Raw genomic sequence first — 24,088 nt, 5'->3', positions numbered from 1 at the left:
CAAGGCATCCTGGGAAACGTAATCTTTGGCCGACAAATCCCAGCCAATCCGAGCGTTGCTCTCTCTCTCTTTTTCACTTTGAATTGCTTACATGCCTGTTCTAGGTTCCAGATAGGTTTAAAGCTTGTTGGCATTGGGCCATTGGGTCCAAGTGCATTTTTAATAATAATAATAATAATAATAATAATAATAATAATAATAATAATAATAATAATGTATTGTCGAAGGCTTTCATGGCTGGAATCACTCAGTTCGTGTGGGTTTTTTTCGGGCTATATGGCCATGTTCTAGAGGCATTTCTCCTGACGTTTCGCCTGCATCTATGGCAAGCATCCTCAGAGGTAGTGGGGTCTGTTGGAACTAGGAAAATGGGTTTATATATCTGTGGAATGACCAGGGTGAGACAAAGGGCTTTTCTAAGTTGGGCTAGGTGTGGATCTTTCAAGCTGACTGTTCCTGGAGCAAACTCTTCTTGAAAGGTGATTAGATGTCCCTGCCTGTTTTTCTCTCTGCTGTTTTTGCTGTTGCAATTTTAGAATTTTTTAATACTGGTTCATTTTCATGGTTTCTTCCTTTCTGTTGAAATTGTCCACGTTTGTGGATTTCAATGGCTTCTCTGTGTAGTCTGACCTGGTGGTTGTGAGGGTGGTCCAGCATTTCTGTGTTCTCAAATAATATGTTGTGTCATGCTACCCCTCTATTCTGCCTTGGTTAGACCACACCTGGAATATTGTGTCCAATTCTGGGCACCACAATTGAAGAGAGATATTGACAAGCTGGAATGTGTCCAGAGGAGGGCGACTAAAATGATCAAGGGTCTGGAGAACAAGCCCTATGAGGAGCGGCTTAAAGAGCTGGGCACGTTTAGCCTGAAGAAGAGAAGGCTGAGAGGAGATATGATAGCCATGTATAAATATGTGAGGGGAAGCCACAGGGAGGAGGGAGCAAGCTTGTTTACTGCTTCCATGGAGATTAGGACACGGAATAATGGCTTCAAACTACAAGAAAGGAGATTCCATCTGAACATTAGGAAGAACTTCCTGACTGTGAGAGCTGTTCAGCAGTGGAACTCTCTGCTCCAGAGTGTGGTGGAGGTTCCTTCTTTGGAAGCTTTTAGACAGAGGCTGGATGGCCATCTGTCAGGGGTGTTTTAATGCAATTTTCCTGCTTCTTGGCAGGAGGTTGGACTGGATGGCCCTCTTCCAACTCTGATTATATCCTGACAGGTGGCCATCTAGCCTCTGATTTAAAAACCTGCAAAGGAGAGACTCCACAACATTCTGATGCAGCATGTTCCACTGTCAAATAGTTCTAACCATCAGGAAGTTATTTTCCTGAACTTTGAATTCATTCTCTGTGTCCTAGCCTCTAGAGCAATGGTTCTCAACCTTTGGTCCTTCAGATGTTTTGGACTTCAACTCCCAGAAATCTCAGCCAGGTTATCACCTGTTAGGAATTGTGGGAGTTAAAGTCCAAAACATCTGGAGGACCACTGCTCTAGAGCAACAGAAAACAAGCTTGCCCCCTTCTCAATGTGACATCCTTTCAACTATTTAGACATGGCCATCATATCCCCTAAAACAAGCTTGCCCCCTTCTCAATGTGACATCCTTTCAAATATTTAAACATGGCCATCATATCCCCTCTCAACTTCTTCTGCAGGGTAAACATCCCCAACTCTTTAAACTGTTCGTCATAGAGCAGTGGTTCTCAACCTGTGGCTTCCCAGGTGTTTTGGCCTACAACTCCCAGAAATCCCAGCCAGTTTACCAGCTGTTAAGATTTCTGGGAGTTGAAGCCCAACGTATCTGGGGACTCAAAGGTTGAGAACCACTATCACAGAGTTTGGCTTCCAGCTTCTCAGTATCCATAATTCAAAAATGACAAACATGGTTTGTGGTTTATGGCTCTGTGGATAGTAATGCTAGATACTACATAGTATTAAAAGTTTAAAAAAAAGAAAAGAAAAAAGATTTCTCCCTGAGTTTTTCATTTATTTTTTCTTATTTTTTTATTGACACAGAAGCACAGCAAGTTTCCACCACTTTTGCATCATGCTATTATGGCTTTATTCTCATACCTGCAGGTTCACAGTACAGAAGACCTAGGTGTCTTCCACATTTCCATGGACCCTGAAGCGATATATGCATGTGTAGTTTGGATGTCCCCAGTTGTTTAGCACATTCAATTTTATATATCCCATAAAGTTAGGCAATTCATTCTGAAAGAGAGAAAGCCCTTTTAATTCTTGAAACTGTAATTTAGTTCAGCTAAATTGAATTATTAATAAATTAGCTTTTCCCTGTCATACACTCATCACATATCTGGAATTCTAGTTATGTCTCAAGGAAATTACAGTGATAACAAAAACATGTTGATCACCTACATCAAGCTAGCACTAGATAAGCTTGGTCAGGAAAAGCACTTTATAATGTCCCCTTGTGGTTCACGTACCTTTAATTGGAATGTTTGAATTATATCTCCTTCAATGTCATAAACAAAATGACCTAAGAAAGTTCCCTCTGTCTCCTCCTCTTCTTTTAGTCCCTAAAGGAATGGCATATCATTAGTAGTCAAGAAAACAGCAGAGTACTATAGAGCTTCCCAGATAAAACTAATAGCTAGTAAATAAAGACAAAGGCTATATCTACACGGTAGAATACTGTGCAATTTGACACCACTTTAATTGTCAAATCTTAGTGCTATGGAATCCTGGGATTTGTAGCTTGATGAGATACTAGCATTTTTTGGCAGAGAAGACTAAAGACCTTGACAAAGTACAATTCTCATGATTTCATAACACTGAGTGCATTAATTCTGCATTATAGATGCAACCAAAGATAGTATTTGTGTAGCTATACTATGAACAAAGGATGATAATCACTTGCAATTGTTGTTTATTAGGATGAGAATTATTTAGAATTTATGCTTACTACATCAATAATATCCTATGTCTTTGATTCTAAGATGTATTCCTCCAAGATAAACATTTTAGGAAATGGTAGATTTGCATGAAGCCCAAAGGAGTGGATTGATGACAAATCTGATAGGATACTGTAAGGATACTGTAAGGATGGAGATGGTCAAAGTATGGAAAAAATACAAATATAGAATACGGGCTATACTTTTATCTGAAAAATTAACATGCAAAGTAAGATTAGCGGAGAATTAAAAGATAATTTGTTCGAGGTTAAATGGAAACTGTTTATCTGCTGTTTGGATAATAGGATTAAATCACCTTTTGATTGAATAAGATTTTGGATCAAAGACTAGGGAAAGATACAGTTAATACTGAATAAATTAGACAACATAAAATATAATCAGTAAGAGGATTGATAGGGAAGTAGATGTAAATGTCTATGACTTGGGAAGGAAGGATGGATGAGATATAAGCAAGATTTTACAATATAATATAATGTAATATAATATATTGTATATATACATATGATATTTATAATATTACTAGCTTTACCCGCCACACGTTACTGTGGCCAATATTCCCTCCTTTTCTCTCTCCTTCTTTCTTTCTCTCCTTCCCTCCCTTCCTCTTTCCTTCCTTCCTTCCTTCCTTCCTTCCTTCCCTTTTTTTCTTTCGTTCTCTCCTTCCTTCTATACCTCTTTCCTTCCTTCCCCTCCCATTTTCTTTCTCTCCTTTCTTCTCTACCTATTCTTCGACTGCAACTCCTAGCAGTCCTCCTGACTGATCTATCTACCTACTATCTGTCTCTAATCTATCTGTCTTATCTATCTGGAGGGTTGCTGGGAGTTGCAGTCCAGGAATAGGAAATATGTACGGATTGGGATGCTCTCAAATAAATCCAAGGAGAAGCAAGCCTGCAGTTTGGAAGTAGTGCATTTTGAGCATCCTCCTCCCCTAAAGGGCCTGGTCTAGGGGATGCTGGGAGCTGTCGTTTTTGCACATGTTGCTGTATTGTCATTTAGCTTTTTGAGTTTTTTTTTATCCTTTCCGCTATATTTTGGGAGGAGTTTATGAGTGATGGTCACTCGTTGGTCTGTTAGGAGTGTAGTGTCCAAATTGCGTGTCAATTCATCCAGTGGTTTTTGAGTTATGTTAATCCCACAAACGAACATTACATTTTTATTTATATAATGTAATGCAATATCATACTACTAATAATATGATATTATAATTATATATTTATATTACATGTAATATTACTAATAATAATAATATTACAATATAATGGTATAGTACGAAATAGTAATATTTAATACTGATATTGTACTATGCTAATAATATAATAAGCCTCTGAGTCCCCTTCGGGGTGAGAAGGGTGGCATATAAATGTCGTAAATAAATAAATAAATAAATAAATAAATAAATAAATAAATTTAATTATGATGTATTCCTGTAATGTAATATCAAATATATTGTGAAAAATTAAAAACATACAAACTATCTACAGACTCACCAAGAAAATCCAACAAAATCCACACAATATTATTGGTGGCCCAATAATATTGTGTATTGTGTATGTGTTTTTATGCTTTTTTAATGGAATATTGCTGCTTGTCGTTGTGTTGTAAACCGCGTTGAGTCGCCGATTTAGGCTGAGAAACGGCGGTATATAAGCACAGTAATAAATAAACAAAGGACAAGAGGGATCCTCTCACTTCTGCAGGAGTCTACCGTGTACCATGCATCTGTGGACAAGTCTACATAGGGACCACCAAACGCAGCATTGCCCAAACATGAATCAAGGAACATGAAAGGCACTGCAGACTACTTCAACCAGAGAAATCAGCCATAGCAGAGCACCTGATGAACCAACCTGGACACAGCATTTTATTTGAGAACACAGAAATGCTGGACCACTCTCACAACCACCATGTCAGACTACACAGAGAAGCCATTGAAATACACAAGCATGTGGACAATTTCAACAGAAAGGAGGAAACCATGAAAATGAACAAAATCTGGCTACCAGTATTAAAAAACTCTAAAATTGCAACAGCACAACAACAGAGGGGAAACAAACAAGGACATCTAATCACCTCTCAACAAAAGTTTGCTCCAGGCACTGCAAGGTAATCAAATGCTAATCAGGGTGATCAGCAGACAAGAGTCCTTTGTCTCACCCTGGTCATTCCACAGATATATAAACCCTTTTCCCTAGTTCCAACAGACCTCACTACCTCTGAGGATGCTTGCCATCGATGCAGGCGAAACGTTAGGAGAGAATGCCTCTAGACCATGGCCATATAGCCCGAAAAAACCTACAACAACCCAGTGATTCTGGCTATGAAAGCCTTCGACAATACAAAACTAATAAAATTATTTTAAGTCATAATTTTTAAAAAATTACAGACGAAACCCTTCAAACAGATAAGAACAGAAGAGAAGAAAAGAAAAGTAAAAGGTGAGACAAATAGAGGCAGAGCACTAAATGTAATTGTTCAATGACTATGTACAGGGACAAGGAGAACTACTATAATAATCAATATGGAGAAGTAGAATATGCCAACAAGAAAAGAAAATCAAGAGACTTCTTCCAGATGATCCAAGAAATCAGTTAAGATTAAACACAAATGCAAATACTCTCTATAGCCAGCAGGGGGACACATTACATCAACAAGTAGAAATGAAAAGTCGAAGGAAACAATACACAGAAGAGTTATATAAAAGATGAAAGGGTGACATTTGTTTGAGGAAGAATCATTTGAAGACAGTTTTAGAAAGTGAAGTGAAAACTGCACTCAGAGTCCTGGGGAGAAATAAATAACCAGCAACAGATGGCATACCAATAGAGCTGCTTCAGTCTACAGAGACAAAATCTGTGCAAGTTCTAACTAAAACATGCCCTCCAAAATGAGAACAAGCTATAAGGACCAAGTAGCAACAGTAAGAACTGACCATGGAACAAGAGATTGGTTCAAGATTGGGAAAGGCGTATGGCAGGGTTGTATACTCTCATCCAACCTATTTAACTTGTATGCAGAACACATCATGTGATGTGCTTTCTTCTCACGATGTGGCCAAAGTACTTCATATTTGCCTCTAATATCCTTTCCTCCAATGAACAGTCGGCTTTATTTCCTGAAGTATGGACTGGTAAGATTTTCTTGTGGTCCAAGGCACTCTCAGAACTTTTCTCCAGCACCACAGTTCAAAAGCATCTATCTTCCTTCGCTCAGCCTTCCCTAAGGTCCAGCTCTCACATCCGTAGGTGACTACAGGGAATACCATTGCTTTAACTATGTGGATCTTTGTTGCCAGTGTGATGTCTCTGCTCTTTACTATTTTATCGAGATTGGACATTGCTCTCCTCCCAAGAAGTAAAGGTCTTCCGATTTCCTGGTCACAGTAGGCATCTGCAGTAATCTTTACACCTAGAAATACAAAGTCTGTCATGGCCTCCACATTTTCTCCCTCTATTTTCCAGTTGTCAGTCATTCTTGTTGCCATAATCTTGGTTTGTTTTTATGTTTAACTGCAACCCAGCTTTTGTGCTTTCTTCTTTCACCTTGATTAGAAGGGTCCTCAGCTCCTCCTCGCTTTCGGCCATCAGAGTGGTGTCATCTGCATATCTGAGGTGGTTAATGTTTCTTCCAGCAATTTTCACCCCAGCTTTGCATTCATCAAGCCCCGCACATCCTCGCATGATGTGTTCTGCATACAAGTTAAAAAGGTTGGGTGAGAGTATGCAGCCTTGCCGTATCTTGAACCAGTCTGTTGTTCCGTGGTCAGTTCTTTTGCTACTTGGTCCTTGTACAGATTCCTCAGGAGAGAGACAAGGTGGCTTGGGATGCCCATCCCACTAAGAACTTGCCACAGTTTATTATGATCCACACAGTCAAAGGCTTTAGAATAGTCAATGAAGCAGAAGTAGATGTTTTTCTGAAACTCCCTGCCTTTCTCCATTATCCAGCGGATATTGGCAATCTGATCTCTCGTTCCTCTGCCTTTTCTAAACCCAGCTTGAACATCTGGCAACTCTCGCTTCATGTATTGCTGGAGTCTTCCTTGCAGGATCTTGAACATTACCTTACTGGCATGAGAAATAAGGGCCACTGTACAGAAGTTTGTATATACCATATATTATATTACATTATATTAAATTAAATTAGTAACATAGCACAGGAGACAAGGTGGAACTGTCCCCTGGCCCCCCTCTCTTCACTCTGACCCAGAACGGCAGTTGGTGCTGGGGGAGGGCCCCCCAACTGATGGCATATGCAAGAGAAAGATGGAACTGTCTCCTGGCCACTATGGCCCAGAGCGGCAGTTGGTGCTGGGGGGGAGGGGTCCCCAGCTGATGACATATGCAGGAGACAAGGTGGAACTGTCCCCTGGCCCCCCTCTTTCACTCTGGCACACAGCGGCAGTTAGTGCTGGGGGAGGGGCCCCCAACTGATGACATATGCAGGAGACAAGGTGGAACTGTCCCCTGGCCCCCTCTCTCTTCACTCTGGCCCAGAGCAGCGGTTCGTGCTGGGGGGAGGGGTCCCCAACTGAGGTGGCCTCTCTAGTATGGGACTTGGAAGCACTACTTTATAGTGGTTCCCATTCTTCTTGGAGGAGCAGATTCAAAAGAGTGATGCTGGGTAGTGCCCATTTGACATCTTGGCTGTAGTGTCTCTCAAGATTTAACCCTGTCCTCCATGTTGTTCAATATTTGCAAGAAATAACTAGAAATTTGGGTAATCAGTGGCATCAGTATACAGATGCCACCCAATTCTATCTTTCTACCTGATTCCTAGGAATCTGTTTCTGTACTAAAGTAGTGTCTGCAATTATTTCATAATTTGCTTCACTCACAACTCCTTACTAAATTATGAATGAAGTTTGAAACACAATACTCACATATATCACAAAATCTTTGGGAGCACTGCTGATCTCTCCTGTAGGGGATACTTTCTTGGAGATATGTTCTATTGTAACAGCTTTCAGAATAATTTCCCTGGCAAGTCTGACAACAATTTCTCCTTGATTTCCAGGGAATGGCCAGCAGTTTCCAGGGTAGCAATTAGGCTGGAAGAGAATGCAAATACTGTAATAATAGTCATTATCATTATCATCATTATCTTAGTGTTATATACAATTCAGAGAAAATGTGTGTATTTAAAGTAAAGGATTTTTTCCCCATATAGGCAGTTCGAAATTCTAATGCTGTTGAATAGAAAGTTTAGTTATATTATTAGCTGGAGTTTTAACATTATTAATAAAAGAAAAGGAAAAAAACACTTCATGTTTTTAGTTAAAAAAAACATACATCCTGCCACAAGCCCTCCAACAAAAGTACAGAAACACGAATCTAAGAATTCTCACAATATCCTTCTATATAAATAAAAATGTAATATTCGTTTGTGGTATTCACAGAATTCAAAAACCACTGGATGAATTGACACAAAATTTGGACACAAGACACCTAACAACCCAATGTATGTCCTTCACTAAAAAATTGATTTTGCCATTTGGGAGTTGTAGTTGCTGGGATTTATAGTTCACCTACAATCCAAGAGCATTCTGAACCCCACGAACGATGGAATTGAACCAAACTTGGCACACAGTTCTGCCATGACCAGCAGAAAAAACTGGAAAGGTTTGGTGGACATTGACCTTGAGTTTAGGAGTTGTAGTTCACCTACATCCAGAGAGCACTGTGGACTCAAACAATGACGGATCTGGACCAAACTTGGCACAAATATTCCATATGCCCAAATATGAACACAGATGGAGTTAAAGGGAAATAGACCTTGACATTTGGGAGTTGTAGTTGCTGGGATTTATAGTTCACTGACAATCAAAGAGCATTCTTAACTCCACCAATGATGGAATTGAACCAAACATGGCATACAGGACTTCCATGACCAACAGAACACACTGGAAGGATTTGGTGGGCATTGACCTTGAGATTGGGAGTTGTAGTTCACCTACATCCAGAGAGCACTGTGAACTCAAACAATGATGGATCTGGACCAAACTTGACACAAAAATTCCATATGCCTAAATATGAACACAGATGGAGTTTGGAGGAAATAGACCTTGACATTTGGGATTTGTAGTTACTGGGATTTATAGTTCACTACAATTAAAGAGTATTCTGAAACCCACAAACGACAGAAATGGGGCAAACTTCCCACACAGAACCCCCATGACCAACAGAAAATACTTAAGGCCATCCAGTCTAACTCTCTTCACCAGGGCAAGAAAATGTAATCAGAGCCCTCCTGACAAAGAGCCATCCAGTCATAAATATAGATAGATACATACAATTCTCTCTCTCACACACAGATATAGTATCATAGATTTGAAAGAGACCCTGAAAGAAGGACTATGATATGTTGCATATTCCAGAGTAGGCAAACCAGACACTCTCCACATCAACACTGACAAAGAAACAACAAGAAATACTGTTTACTCACAAGCATAAAGGAATTACATATATTAGAAACCAACACTTTCTCATTACTTTATTTTCCAGATCACCAGACTGGGCCACAGCAACGCGTGGCAGGGGACAGCTAGTATAACAATAAATATTCAGAGGCAATTTTGTACTCACTTCTGTCTTCTAGTTGGCTTTCTGCTCTGACTTCATCTTATATCACTTATTATCCCGCCAAGTATAATTTATGTCTACAGAATGGCTGTAATAGTGGATGCTTAACCTGGAGGTTTCCTTATTCTGACAGAGCAGTCAGAGGGATCAACTCTTATAGCCCAAGAATGGCTACACCTTACATTTTGTCTCTAGATCCTGTGCTCCCAGAATCCCTCCAGTTCTACCAAATTGTTTGAGGTAGAGACAATTTTAATCTGATCACTGCATAAGATGAGAAGTTTCCTCCTCCCACTAGGTCTAGAGAACCTGAGAGAAGAGATCCCAACATCAAACTAAACCAGAAAGCAAGTGTCAACTATTCCATTCTTACTTTGTTGTGAGGAAGCATTTGGTAGTGGGATGTCTACGAACTAACCTAAAGGAGGATGACAGAAGTTGAAATTGTATTGTCGAAGGCTTTCATGGCTGGAATCACTAGGTTCTTGTGGGTTTTTTCGGGCTATAGGGCCATGTTATAGAGGCATTTCTCCTGACGTTTCGCCTGCATCTATGGCAAGCATCCTCAGAGATAGTGAGGTGGTGGAGCTAAAGGAATTTCTCATTATATACCTTCAGAGCAGGGATAACACATTTCTGCAAGTCCAGAGGCTATTCATGACTCCATACGAACCCAAAGAGCTCTATATGTTCCCAAAGGGCTATCCCATTCTGCACTTTTTAAAAAGTGTCCCCCTCCCTTAATCCCACACACCCTATGTCCCCAGGAGACATTTGGTGGCATAACTCTGAGGATGCTTGCCATAGATGCAGGCGAAACGTCAGGAGAAATGCCTCTAGAACATGGCCCTATAGCCCGAAAAAACCCACAAGAACCGAAGTTGAAATTGAGAATGAAAAATGTGTTATAGCATTTTTCTTCCAAAAGCTGCTTCTACAATGAAGCAACCAAATGCCAAGTTTATTGAAGAACCTAGCAATGATATGTGTAGTAGCTTTATATGTTTATGCAGGGGTGCATTTAGGTTCAAACTACACATTATATGGCGTGCATATTCTATATGAGCAACCTATTTTTCCTCCAAAAATGGGATATCCTCAGAGATATGTCTCATAAACTGGACTCACAAATTAAGCTTATGTTTCTCCAATGACTAATCTGTTGGAATTCAACTATGCTCTACAAAAGAAAGCAGCGTTCCTGAAGGGAAATGGCTAGAGCAGTAGATAGGGTTCAGAAAGTTGGTAGGGAAACCCATCTCTAACTCGCCATCTCTCTCCATCTGCCTTGCCCCCACCTGTCATGTGTAAATTGATATTCTCAGGGCAACCCCCCCCCCCCCTTACTCAAGTCTCCAGCTCCCTTCCTGGAATATTCCTTTCCTTTGTTCTCAGAGGTGTTAGCCAGTGGTCGACTGGGTGCAAAATATTGGTTGCCAGCAGATAAAGATGGGCTGCCCATAACTATAAAGGTATCATTTAATTTTTATAAAAAATAAATGAAATCCTAAACATATACATAAATGGAAAAAAGGTACAATTAAATTATTGTGAAATAAATGTATATTTTACTAATTATACTGTACATATGTTGTACATATTACTGGCAGCATACAGTAGATAGTGAATGTAAATACAGATTGTTACAATTTAATTTTAATTATTTTTTAAATTTGAAACAAATGGTGGATATTTTTAAATAGTTTGCTTGTACTCAACATTTTATACATTAACAGGTAGTTCAAAAGCATATTTCATGCAGCCCACTATATTAAGAGCAAAAGAGCAATAGTTTCCGTTCATGAGATTATTGTGAATTGTTTCTGCATCCTATTCTTCTGTCAATTTTTTTTAAATAGATAGCAACATGTGTGAGTCGGCAATACTGAGGCCAATACTACAATGCAGGCGAAACGTCAGGAGAGAATGCATCTAGAACATGGCCTTATAGCCCGAAAAAACCTACAACAACCCAGTGATTCCGGCCATTTAAGCCTTCGACAATACAATGAAAAATATTTGCTATCTTTGCAACATATGCAGTAGCTCACCACAAAGTTGACTTTGTGTTGAGCTACTGCACATCATGATCCCAGGCTGGGATGCACAGCTAAGCTTGATGGTGCAGGCACAATAGCAAAGATCAGGGTCTATATAATGTATGTGTTAGCCGATCAGAATTATTTTTTCTTAAATATACAGTATTCTCAATTATGATGTTATCTTTTTATTAAAATAGTAAGACAACATACATTGTAGTTTCATACAGTAATGATGTTGGAATTTCGATTATATTTTCAAGCTTCTAGAAACTCATTTAACATTTTAAACATGTTGTCTAATATTTAAGGGGGGGCACTTGTCATTGGCTTCACTGCCCATTATGCTAGGAACTCATATCCTGCTAATACACTAAAAAAAAAAATATATAGAAAGGAAGAAAATATCTTCTTTAGGTTCATTTCTACCTCCAGGATTACATCTGGTGACTTCACAAAAGGAAGAATAACGAATGACTTCCAGAAGTATTTTGCTTTATCATGGCGGTAGCTTCTGGTGGTTCTGGACCGAACAATGCTGGCACCTAAAATTGAAATAGTTATGTAATAATGCTTCTCATAACTGGTGGATTTGAAATGTGGTACACTGTCAAACCGACTACTAGCTGTTTGTCATATTTTCCAGAGAAATCAACCTTTTTATCAAGGTGTATGTACAACTACTAATTTCCTCTAATTTGGTTTTTAAAAAGCGGGGAATGGGAAATTCTGACTTTTCTTCATTACACAAATGAGTTACAGTTGTCATTACTATCAAGGACAATATAAGAAATGTGTTCTGACTATAAGGTTGACCAACCTATAAGCAAGAGTCATGTTCTATTCAAGTTGCTGAAAGTCCATAGCAAGGCAGACAGGAGCTAAAGGAATTTCTCATTATATATCTTCAGAGCAGGGATAACACATTTCTGCAAGTCCAGAGGTTATTCATGACTCCATACGAACCTGAAGAGCTCTATATGTACCCAAAGGGCTATCCCATTCTGCACTTTTAAAAAAGTGTCCCCCCTACCTTAATCCCACACACCCTATATCCCCAGGAGACATTTGGTGGAATTTTACTTGCTCTTCAGGGCCACAAGAACTACTTAGAGGACTGTATGTAAAAAGGTAATTTTGTCAGTCTAAGTCTAGCTAGGCTAGACGCTGCAGAGTCTTTTTCCTACACCAAAAAAGTGACCACAAATTGGTGAGGAGATAGTGAAAGCGAAGGACAGCCTTTTAAAAAATATTTTTTTTATTATTTTATCATAGTTCAAAACATTTGTTATACATTGTTTATTTTACAGCAGATATATATTATTCAATATAACCTACCATACTTTAATTTTTGGCATCTACTGTTATTTTTCTGCTTATACATATTATCTATCTCTCACCACTGTACTTCCCCTCCAAACCACAGCTTTTACATACCATCTGTCCAAAATTTCAATTCTTCTTGTGGAGGTAACTTTCCTTCTTTCTTTTTAAATCCCTTTTTAATAAATTTTCTCCATATATCATCAAAATCACCTTGTTTCCATATACTTTTAATATACATGTCAGCGTATCATTTATTGCCAATTTCCATACTTCCTTGTACCACTCCTTTATTTGTATATTTATTTCTCTTTTCCAATTCCTTGCTATAAGCAGTCTTGCTATTGTTAATAAGTTTGTTATTGCATCTTTATCCTCTTTTTCAATTGTTTATTATTATATAATGATAATAAAGCTATACTAGGACTTCTTTCTATTTTAATATCCATTATATTTCTCTAAATACTTTCCCCCAAAAAGTATTTACATATTTACATTGCCACCACATATGTATATATGTTCCTGATTCTTGGGATCCTCTCCAGCAATTTTTTGAATAGTTTTTATTTATATTTGCTATTCTTACTGGTGTTAGGTACCATTTCCATATTAACTTATAGTAATTTTCTTTAACCCGTATTGATAATTTTTTTAGATGCCTTTGTCTCCATAATTGTTGCCAGTCTGTTTCATTTATTTTTATCCCTAAATCTTCTTCCCAAACCTCCTTGAGGATGTTGTTTTTTTGTTTTTCCTTCATTTATTTCAATTATTATCTTATATAGTTTACTAGTTATTCCTTTCAAAATTTCATGCTCCTCCACAACCCTTCCAGTTTGTATTATTTGTTCCAGAGGACAGCCTTTTTAGGACCTTTTGAATTGTGTGGCTACAGGCCTGGACTGAAGCCACAATAAGATGCATTTTTCTCACTGCTACTTTAGGATTAAAGCTCTGCACCAGTTGATTACCTTCCAAGTTCAAGTGTACTTGAATGGAATGTGATTAGTAGAATGGGAATAACCAACGTTCTCTATAACAGAAGAGCTACTACGAAAATTTCTAGCAAAGTTCTTGGACTTTTCAAAAGCATTTAGTAGAGCTGATCATTCATATAATTGAAGATATTGGAATATTAAATGGCATCTAGCTACTCCTAGTCACATCTGTCATTTCAGGGTAGTCTTTTTCATATTATTATGGACCCATTATTGGAACACCAGTCAATAAGAGTATAAGTAGGACAATTGCAGTTTGTAGCTCATAGGGTTTATTTATTTAAAACATTTATATTCCGCCCTTCTCACCCCGAAGGGGACTCAGGGCAGAGAACAGCATATACACAACAAACATTCAATGCCGGGGACACAAATTCACATACAATATATAAACATTAAAAAACATTTATCAAAATATTAAAATACACCATTTAAAACTGTCCTAGTCATCCGCATTAAATCTAATTGGCCTGGTCATCTCTCCTATTGTTGCTTTATTGCCCTGTTCCGAAAGCTTGGTCCCACAGCCAAGTTTTTACCATCCTTCTAAAGGACAGGAGGGAGGCGGCCGACCTGATCTCACCAGGAAGGGAGTTCCATAGCCAGGGAGCAACCGAGAAGGCCTAGCGGGACGGAAAGCAGGGCCTCCCAGGAGGATCTTAATCTCCGCAATGGTTCATAGGGGGAGATGCATTTGGACAGGTAACTTGGGCCGGGGCCATTTAGGGCTTTATAGGCCAAAGCCAGCACTTTGAATTGTGCCCGGTAGCAAACTGGCAGCCAGTGGAGCTGGCGTAACATGGGAGTTGTATGCTCCCATGTTATGAGCTACAACCTTCAACAGACATCACCATTAGTACTGGCTAAATTTGGGAGAATATCTGGGATGTCACGCTGTGAGCGCAGACTTTGGAAAAAGGTTGTTTGTATTTTTACTCCCAGAATTCCCACCCAGTATGACCACTGTTTGGGAATGGCAGTTCAAACATTAACTTCTCTAACCTGTGTTTGCTGGGAGGCTTGCCTTGGCTACCCGATGAACCGAGATGCCTGTTGTGACTTCCAAAGCATGAACATAACATATCTTAGTAGTAAAGCTGATTGTGCTAGATTGCAAAATACCAAAAGAACTTCCCAACTTCCAAAAGTATGATTAACAATCATTGCCATTAATACCTGCTGATTTGAGGGCATAATCAGGCATCTGAACATAATCTTCATCCATCTTTTCCATTATTTTTTTAAGCATCTTTTCAACACTCTGTCAATGGATGAGAATAATTTTAAATTCACTCAACAGTACATATTGAAATTACATAAAGAGAAAAATATCTAAATCACACACAAATGCAAACACACACACACCCAAAACCAAAATAACAACACTGACTTACAGTTAAGTTTTACAGAGTTCTTTCACTTTATTCCTTCATTTGGGTCAAAGTGACCAACCTATACTTTGTGTGCCACAGGTACTCCAAATAATCAAAGATTATGTTGTATCTAGATAGAAATATTCCATGTCTGGCTATAGCATCGAAACATTCTTACCTAGAGATGTGAAGGGCTAGAAAAAAAGCAGAACTTCCCTCATTCAAGTGTTTTGTTCATAATCAGTGTTTGTATTTTTCACCCTGGAATGACCAGGGTGAGTCCTTTGTCTCACCCTGGTCATTCCACAGATATATAAACCCCTTTTTACTACTTCCAACAGACCTCACTACCTCTGAGGATGCTTGCCATAGATGCAGGTGAAACGTCAGGAGATAATGCCTCTAGACCATGGCCATACAGCCCGAAAAACCTACAACAATCCAGTATATATATTGGTGGGTCCCTTCTTGTTTTTTCTCTCTCCAGACCTTCACGTCTACATAGAATTCTAGCATATAGGTTGGACTAGATGGCTTTTGTGTTTTCTTCCAGCTGTAAGAGTTGGGATGATGTCAACCATCACCTGCTTCCCTGTTTTGTTGCCTTTTCTCAATCTAAAGCCTAGGCTAAGCCATCATAAGGCAGGAGGGATGTGTGTGTGTGTGCAGTATAGTAAAACTGTTACAGGATTTTATTTTCTGAATAATTGCTAAGTAGATTGGTCACCACTGATTTAATTAACTAGATAATATAGAAGTTAAAGTTGGTATGTATGTATTTATGTCTGTTTGTACCACAAAGACTGTTGCTATGTGGCCCTCTGTGATGTCACTAGATTGACTGTTGCTAGGTGAAGTGGCCCTCAATGATGTCACCAAGAAAGGTGACTCATGTATGGGAGGGAGGGACGGAAGGAAGGAAAGAAAGAAAGAAAAGGAGAAGGGAGGGAGGGAGGATGTCATAATCACTCAGGTCAACTATGACATAAAGATCAATTGGTCTTATGTGTGGGAAAGGGCAGGCATCAGAGGTTTTCTGTGATTTATGACCATGTAGGTATAGCCCTATATATATATTGGCTGTAGAGCATGACTCGGGTATTCTGAATAATAAAGATATTTGGTACATTCAGCTCCTGTGCATCTTGGAATATTCTTTCAAGAGAAGGCTAACTTTATAGCAACACAGCCGATGTAAAGGACCATTACAGAGGGGGAAGAAAGAAAAAGGAGGGAAGGAGGTAGAGGAGAGGAAAAGGAAGGGGGAAAGGTATGAGCTGAGGGGAAGAATGAAAGAGGAAGAAGGGATGAAAGCAGGGGGGCAGCAGCCCCTTTGACACTTGGATGCTGGGTATATACACTATAAAGGTAAAGGTTTTCCCCTGACATTAAGTCCAGTCGTGTCCGACTCTGGGGGTTGGTGCTCATAATAATAATAATAATAATAATAATAATAATAATAGTACTTTATATACCGCTTCATCTCCCCAAGGGGACCCAGAGCGGTTCCCAGGTAACATCACAAAACGCACAAGTAAAAACAACATAACCATAAGATTAACAAAACAAATTATAAGCGTAAAAACTGTCGCCATAACACACATATATTAAAAGTAATCCTGCCTGTTCAAGGCAATTAAAAAATTTAAAAGGCCGGGCCAAGTTTTGTGTAAGCCCAAAAATTCTAGGGGACCCGGGAATTAAGTGCATGCTATGGCGGGCAAGAGTAATATTAGGTACGTGTATGTGGTGGTTCATTCCAGGGCCAATTAGAGGAAAGAATCTGGGTAATTGGTAGGAAGAATAAGGCCATATTCGACAATGTGTAGGGCTGAGTTAGAACTGGTCATTTTCAAAGGTTTGTTGAAACCACCAGGTCTTCAAGCTCTTATGAAAGGAGGGGAGGGATAGGACCAGTCTTATTTCCCTTGGAAGGGCGTTCCAGGGGCGGGGGGTCACCACTGAGAAGGCCCTCTCATCTCCATCAACCGCACTTGAGACGGTAGTGGGCCAAGAGGAGGGCCTCCCCAGAAGATCTTAGAGCTCATGCCGGTTCATAGAAGGAGATGTGATCGCAGAGATAGGCGGGGCCCGAACCATTTAGGGCTTTATAGGTCATGATTTGCACTTTGAATTTTGCTTGGCAACTTAGCAGCAGCCAATGAAGCTGTTTTAATAGGGGTGTTGTATACTCCCCATAGTTTGCTCCAGTAAGGAGCCTGGCTGCCGCCCGTTGTACCAGTTCAAACTTCCGGGCCATCTTCAAGGGCAGCCCCACATAGAGCACATTGCAATAGTCCAGTTTGGATGTAATCAACGCGTGGACCAACTTGGCAAAGTCGGACTTCACGAGGTATGGTCGCAGCTGGTGCACAAGTGTGAGTTGTGCAAAGGCCTTACCGGCCACCGCTGACACCTGAGCATCAAGCAACAGCGTTGAGTCCAGGAGGACCCAAAAGCTACGGACCTGCACCTTCAGGGGGAGTATAACCTCGTCAAGCACAGGTTGCCACCCAATACCCCAGTTGGCCCCACTACTGACCAGGAGGACTTCTGTCTTGTCTGGATTAAGCTTCAACCTGTTAGCTCTCATCCAGTCCATCACAGCAGTCAGACACTGGTTCAAGGTCTGAGAGGCTTCCTTGGAATTCGATGGAAATTTGTAGTAGAGTTGGGTGTTATCTGCCTACAGATGGCACCCAACTCCAAAACTCCGGATAACCTCACCCAGCGGTTTCATGTAGATATTGAAAAGCATGGGGGATCATCTCCATTTCTAAGCTGAAGAGCCGGCGTTGTCCGTAGACACCACCAAGGTCATGTGGCCAGCATGACTGCATGGAGCGCTGTTACCTTCCTGCCAGAGCGATACCTATTGATCTACTCACATTTGTATGTTTTCAAACTGCTAGGTTGGCAGAAGCTGGGACTGATAGCAGAAGCTCACACCGCTCCCCGGATTCAAACCTGCAACCTTTTGGTCAACAGGTTTAGCACCTCAGCAGTTTAACCCACTGCGCCACCATGGGCTCCCTATATACACTAGTAGGTGATATATATGTTCACCTGCAAAATCTCATTTCTCCTTACCCATTTTGTAATGCCCTTGCTCGTATATCCTTTTAGCACGTCCCTGACAGCATGATGACTTATATCCTTCATATCCAATCTCAGACTTTGAAGCTGTGATTGTAGGTTATCCACATTCTCTTTCAGAGTTGGAAGCTCAAGAGCCTTTTTACCCAAAAGGTAATTAGCCTTCCTAGAGATAAATAATACAACACAAGGCTCTGTTTCTTCTACCTATTACTGTGAAATAATTTCAAAGAGGTCACTTTAACTGTAAAAGTCATATTTATTCCAGAGAGACTAGAGAGCAGACACTTAATCAGAAAAAGAACAAGCTGCATTTTCAGATCCAGGAATATTGTGGTCAGTATGATAATCAAGCCCAAGTTTGAACATAATAACAATACTGCTTTATTTATACCCCGTTTTTCTCCCTCACGGGACCCAAAGTGGCTTACAGCATCTTAAAATCATACAAACAAAAACCTAAATACATCAATAATACACATCATAAAATAAGGAATTAAAAAAACCAAACTAGTGTATACAGTCACATTTGTTTTAATCATTGATTAAATTGTTTAATCAGTCAGTTTGTTTTAATCATTGTTTAAGAAGCTAGGATCAAGCTTGAAGATAAGAAATGAAGCTGTTAATTATCTTACTAAAGTTGACTAAACGTGGTTTGCTGTTGTTCCAAGCCTGTACATACCCAGTGCCTTTGCAGGAGCTAAAGAATGGCATAGTTTCACATTGTTAGTTCTCTGATCAATATGTTCCAGTTTGTTAATATCCTTCTTGATTTGTGGTGCCCAGAACAAGATACAGTGTTCTAGATGAGGTTTGACCAAAGTAGAGTGGAGTAGGACCTTCACTTCACTCGATCAAGACTCTACACCAGGGGTCCACTAACTTTTTAAACAGAGGGCCAGGTCATAGTCCCTCAAGCTGTTGGAGGGCCAGATTATAATGTGAAAAAAAAAATGAATGAATTCCGATGCACACTGCACATAACTTATTTGTAGTGCAAAAACACTTAAAAACGATACAATAATTAAAATGAAGATCAAATTTAATAAATATAAACGTATTAGTATTTTGGTGGGAAGTGTGGGCCTGCTTTTGGCTAATGAGATAATGTTGTTGTTGTGTACTTTCAAGTCGTTTCAGATTTAGGTTGACCCTGAGCGAGGGCCAGGTAATTGACCTGGGAGGGCCATATCCGGCCCCCGGGCCATAGTTTGCGGACCCCTGTTCTACACTCTTACTGAAGGAGCCTAGAACCACATTGTTTTTATTAACTGCCGCATCACACTATGTGTTGATTCATGTTCAGCTTGTGGTCTACTAAGGCCCCTTCCACACAGCTGAATAGAATCCCACATTATCTGCTTTGATCTGGGGTTTATGGCAGTGTGGACTCAGATAACACCATTCAAAGCAGATATTGTGGGTTATTCTGTCTTGATGTTCTAGGTCAGGGGTCCTCAAACTTTTTAAACAGAGGGACAGGTCACAGTCCCTCAACTGTTGGAGGGCCGGATTATAATTTGAAAAAAAAAATATGAACAAATTCCTATGCACACTGCACATATATTATTTGTAGTACAAAAAAACACTTAAAAACAATACAATAATTAAAATGAAGAACAATTTTAACAAATATAAACTTATTAGTATTTCAGTGGGAAGTGTGGACCTGCTTTTGGCTGATGAGATAGGATTGTTGTTGTTGTTGTGTGATTTCAAGTCATTTCAGACTTAGGTTGACCCTGAGTGAGGGCCGGGCAAATGACCTTGGAGGGCCGTATCCGGCCCCCGGGCCTTAGTTTGAGGACCCCTGTTCTAGGTTATATGACATTGTGGAAGGGCCCTATGACTCCTAACCCTGTTCATGCATACTGTTGTCAAACCAGGTGTCACTCATTCTATATCTGTGCATTTCATCTTTTTTTTCTGCCTAAGTTTAGTACCATACACTTCTCTCTGTTGGAATTCATTTTGTTAGTTTTAGGCCCAGCTCTCTAAATTGTTATGATCATTTTGGATACTGATTCTGTCTTTTGGGTATTATTTATCCCTCTAAATCTGGTGCCATATGCAAATTTGATAAGCATGCCCTCCATTCCATCATCCAAGTCATTAATAAAGATGTTGAAGTGTTCAGGGCCCAGGACAGAATCCTGCGGCAAACTACTAATCACTTTTTTCCAGGATGAGGAGAAGCCATTGGTTAGTTTCCTGTACATCTAACATTGAAACATTGTCAAGCACAGATTTTACTAGCTTTTTAATAAGAATATCATGAAGGACCTTTTCCCAAACCTTCATCTGGCATGACTTGTTTTTGAGAAACATGACTTTTTGTGAACATGGCAGTCTTTCTATATGCCTACATACTGTCTCTTTAATTATCTTCTCCAGAATCTAGTTAAGATAAACAAGCCATGCATTTCTTCCAAAAATGATCAATGGGACCAACTTTGGTTTCATAAGGGGAAGTAGGATAGAAGCATTTTCTAAGTATTACATAAAATACATTCTTACATTAGGGACCTGAGATCTTCCGTTTTCCCCTATATAGGAGAAGAAAAATAATTACTAATTCATGTACAAATCATATAGATTTTTAATAAAGATAAATAAGTAGCACAGTAAGTAAATCTCATATCTTGCAATACTTCAAAGTGTATGTATACTTAATATTCCAGTTAATGGTCTAGTAGTAAATTATGCATTTGCATGTATGTGAGTTGGTTCTCAACTAGTTTGATTCATAAGGATAATTATTATTACAGTCAGTCCTTCTACCAAGGCAGTCTTAAATCTGATAAAAATGCAAGGTGAGGAAGCTCATGCAGTCACTTGTAGCAGCTGTGGATTTTTTGTGCACTTGCCTGAGAGTGTGAGTGAGTACCTATACTTCCAGCAAAAGCAAGTTAGTGGCCCTCTTGGAATGGAAGGTTCATATATCCACACTCCAACATACGAGGGTTGAATAAAAAGTAATGCCTCCACCTTTGTAACTCCTAAACAGATGGCAGTACTGGTATGCAGCAGGTACTGGCTTCTTCAGTAGACTCTCCTCTACAGTTCCATTTTGACGGGAAGTCTTAGCATTGAACGGTTGGGTTGTTAAAGTGCGAAGTATGATACCCTGCACAGACGGTCGGTCAAGGCGACTCAAGCATTGTGCAGTCATTGAACTCTTGACAGCAGTAGGTGTCACCCCAAAGGAGATTCATCAGAGAATGCAAGCTGTTTATAGTGATTTTGTTGATGTGAGTACTGTGTGTTACTGAGCACAGTACTCAGTGTGCTCAGAGATATTGAGGTGGGAACATCTGACTTGCGTGACGGCAACAACTGCATTTCACAAGCAAAAGGTTGACAGATTGATTTAGGACTATTGTCGTATCACTCAGAGAGAAATTTCAAGCATAATTGGCATTTCACAAGAACTTGTGGGTCACATTATTGCTTTGCTTGGCTATCAGAAGATCTGTGCACAAAGAGTACCCAGTATGAGAGAACTGTGAGATGCTAGTTGAGGAAACAGAGTGTTGACTTCTTCCATGATGGCTTCAGAAAACTTGTTCATCGTTGGCAGAAATGTATCCAATTGTCTGGTGATTATGTGGAAAAGTGAATAGTGGTAGTTAAAGAGCACATTTTAAGGAGTATTTCTGCATTTGATTTATTAAAATATTCTCATCCAAACTCAAGTAACGAAGGTGGAGGCATTACTTTTCATTCAACCCTCGTATTAGGGAGGAAGTGGCTGCCTTGGACATGGCAGAGCAGACTATCTTGCAGGAGAATCACAGGATCTCTCTGAGGAGGAGGAGGTCAAACCCCAAAGAGAGAAGGAAGACACTCAAAGGAAAGTAATACATAGAAGTAGAAGGACCAAGAATCATTCTGTAAGTTTGGAGCAACAAAATCAATATGAAGTTCTTTCCAGGATAAATGATGATGCAGAACAAGAAGAAGAGCAAAAGAGCTCAGGAAATGTGCAGGTGCCCCTGGAAGAGTCAGCACATAGAAAAGCCCCTGCTAGACCTCCAAAATGATGTGTGGTGGTGGTAGGGGGCTCCCTGCTGAAGGGAACAGAAACAGTGGTTTGTGGACCTGACAACTTGAGAGGCATGCTGTCTCCTTGGAGCAAAATTCCAAATTCCAAGATGTAACCGAGAGGCTGACACGGCTTATGAGGCACAGACTGTCACTCCTTCCTTTTGGTCTATGTGGAAACAAATGACACTGCAAGGCATGGTGTTCAGGAGATCATATGGAATTATGAAGCTATGAACAGGAAGTTGAAGAGTGTTGATGCCCAAGCTTTCGTATTGTCTCTCTTCCCAGTCCAAGGATGCAGTCCAGGAAAGGTGAGAAGGATAACAGAAGTGAAACACTGGCTTCACAGATGCTGCTGCTAGGGATGATTTGGCTTCCTGGATTACAGTTTGAGGTTTAATATAGTTGAACTTCTGTCAAGGGATGGCACACACATTTTTGCTAAGAGCCTCACAAACCTGGCTAGGAGTGCTTTAAAACTGAGTTATCTGAGTGAGGGAGACAGTAGTCCTGTAGGCAGCAATTTAACAGGAGAGAATTTCCCAACTAGAGGGGGGAAAGCTATAAGAACTCAACAAATTGAATGAAAAAAAACCCCAAATAAGCAGCTGGGGGTGGTGTGCATAGTTTTTGGTATCTCTGCACTAATGCATAAAACATATGAAACAAACAAGATGAACTTGAACTCTTAATACAACAAAGTAAAGCAAAAGTGATCTAACATGGGCGAATCTTCCAATTCCATCTGTGCTAGCAATTTTTCACTTTACAACATACACAAATGTGTTCATTGTTCCTGTGCAGTAGACAGGAATAATGTCTGTGCAGGAGACAGTTGAATCTACATCCTGATATCCTTAAATATTTAAAGCACTGTAAGTATATTCACTGAAAAATAAGACATGTGGAATTTCTTGTAATCTGATACCTCTATCCCTTCCCTGCCCCTTTCTGATTCAAATAAAGAGAGGGGGAAATAGAGAAAGCTGCTATTTTTATCTTAGCTAGACTGGACTTTACCATAGCGTGTAAGAGTCAAAACACTGGCAACATGAAAGAAACCACTTGAAAGCTGAGTTTCTCAGACTAAGAAAAACAAAAGGTCTCAAGAGGAGGATTTCCTCACATGAACCCTTAGGGATGGTGGCATCAGAGCTCCAGCAACAGACTTGGGACAGGGAATTAATTAGTTTAATGAATCTAAAGAGAAACGGCTCCACAAAGCCACAAGACTGTTTACTGTGCCCATATTTAGCCATTGCTGAAGAAGGCAATTAGGGAAGGCTGTCAGTTGGGATTGTGACAGATGTCAGAATACAGAAAGTAACAGGCATCAGTCTTTTCCAGCTGTGAAGATGGAGTATATAATATTTTACTGAGTAAAGGAAAAATTTAATCAGATGCATTTTTATTCATATGGTGTAGTGGTTTGATCACTGAAATAGAAATCTGGAGACCAGAGTTCAAAATCTCACATGGGTCATTGAAATCAACTGGGTGGTCTTGGGCACGTCACACTCTCTAAAGCAGAGGTGTCAAACTTGTGGCCCTCCAGCTTCCAGAAGCCCTGGCTAGCTTGTCCAATGGCCAAGAATTCTGGGAGCTGAAGTCCAAAATACCTGGAGGGCCACAAGTTGGACACCACTGCTGTAGAGACAGCCTCTTAATCCAGGAGAAAGAAGTGG

At 39.8% G+C, this 24,088-nt stretch overlaps 1 protein-coding gene across 1 annotated transcript in view; it reads right to left on the bottom strand.

The window, feature by feature from the left end:
• Nucleotides 1–1,986: 1,986 nt before the first annotated feature.
• SUN3 (Sad1 and UNC84 domain containing 3) overlaps nt 1,987–24,088 on the bottom strand; it is a 34,720-nt gene continuing 12,618 nt past the window's right edge. Inside the window, exons 7-13 of the mRNA XM_060781530.2 lie at nt 20,874–20,902; nt 18,348–18,519; nt 15,061–15,145; nt 11,993–12,108; nt 7,826–7,993; nt 2,455–2,547; nt 1,987–2,221 (exon numbers count right to left, since the gene is read on the bottom strand). Coding sequence (XP_060637513.2) covers nt 2,105–2,221; nt 2,455–2,547; nt 7,826–7,993; nt 11,993–12,108; nt 15,061–15,145; nt 18,348–18,519; nt 20,874–20,902 — 780 coding nt within the window. The 3' untranslated portion in view covers nt 1,987–2,104. The remainder of the gene's footprint in view (nt 2,222–2,454; nt 2,548–7,825; nt 7,994–11,992; nt 12,109–15,060; nt 15,146–18,347; nt 18,520–20,873; nt 20,903–24,088) is intronic.

The sequence above is a fragment of the Anolis sagrei genome, chromosome 6, assembly GCF_037176765.1.
Source record: "Anolis sagrei isolate rAnoSag1 chromosome 6, rAnoSag1.mat, whole genome shotgun sequence".
In the NCBI taxonomy this organism is placed as follows: domain Eukaryota; kingdom Metazoa; phylum Chordata; class Lepidosauria; order Squamata; family Dactyloidae; genus Anolis; species Anolis sagrei.
This window is presented reverse-complemented; position numbering and strand designations above follow the sequence as displayed.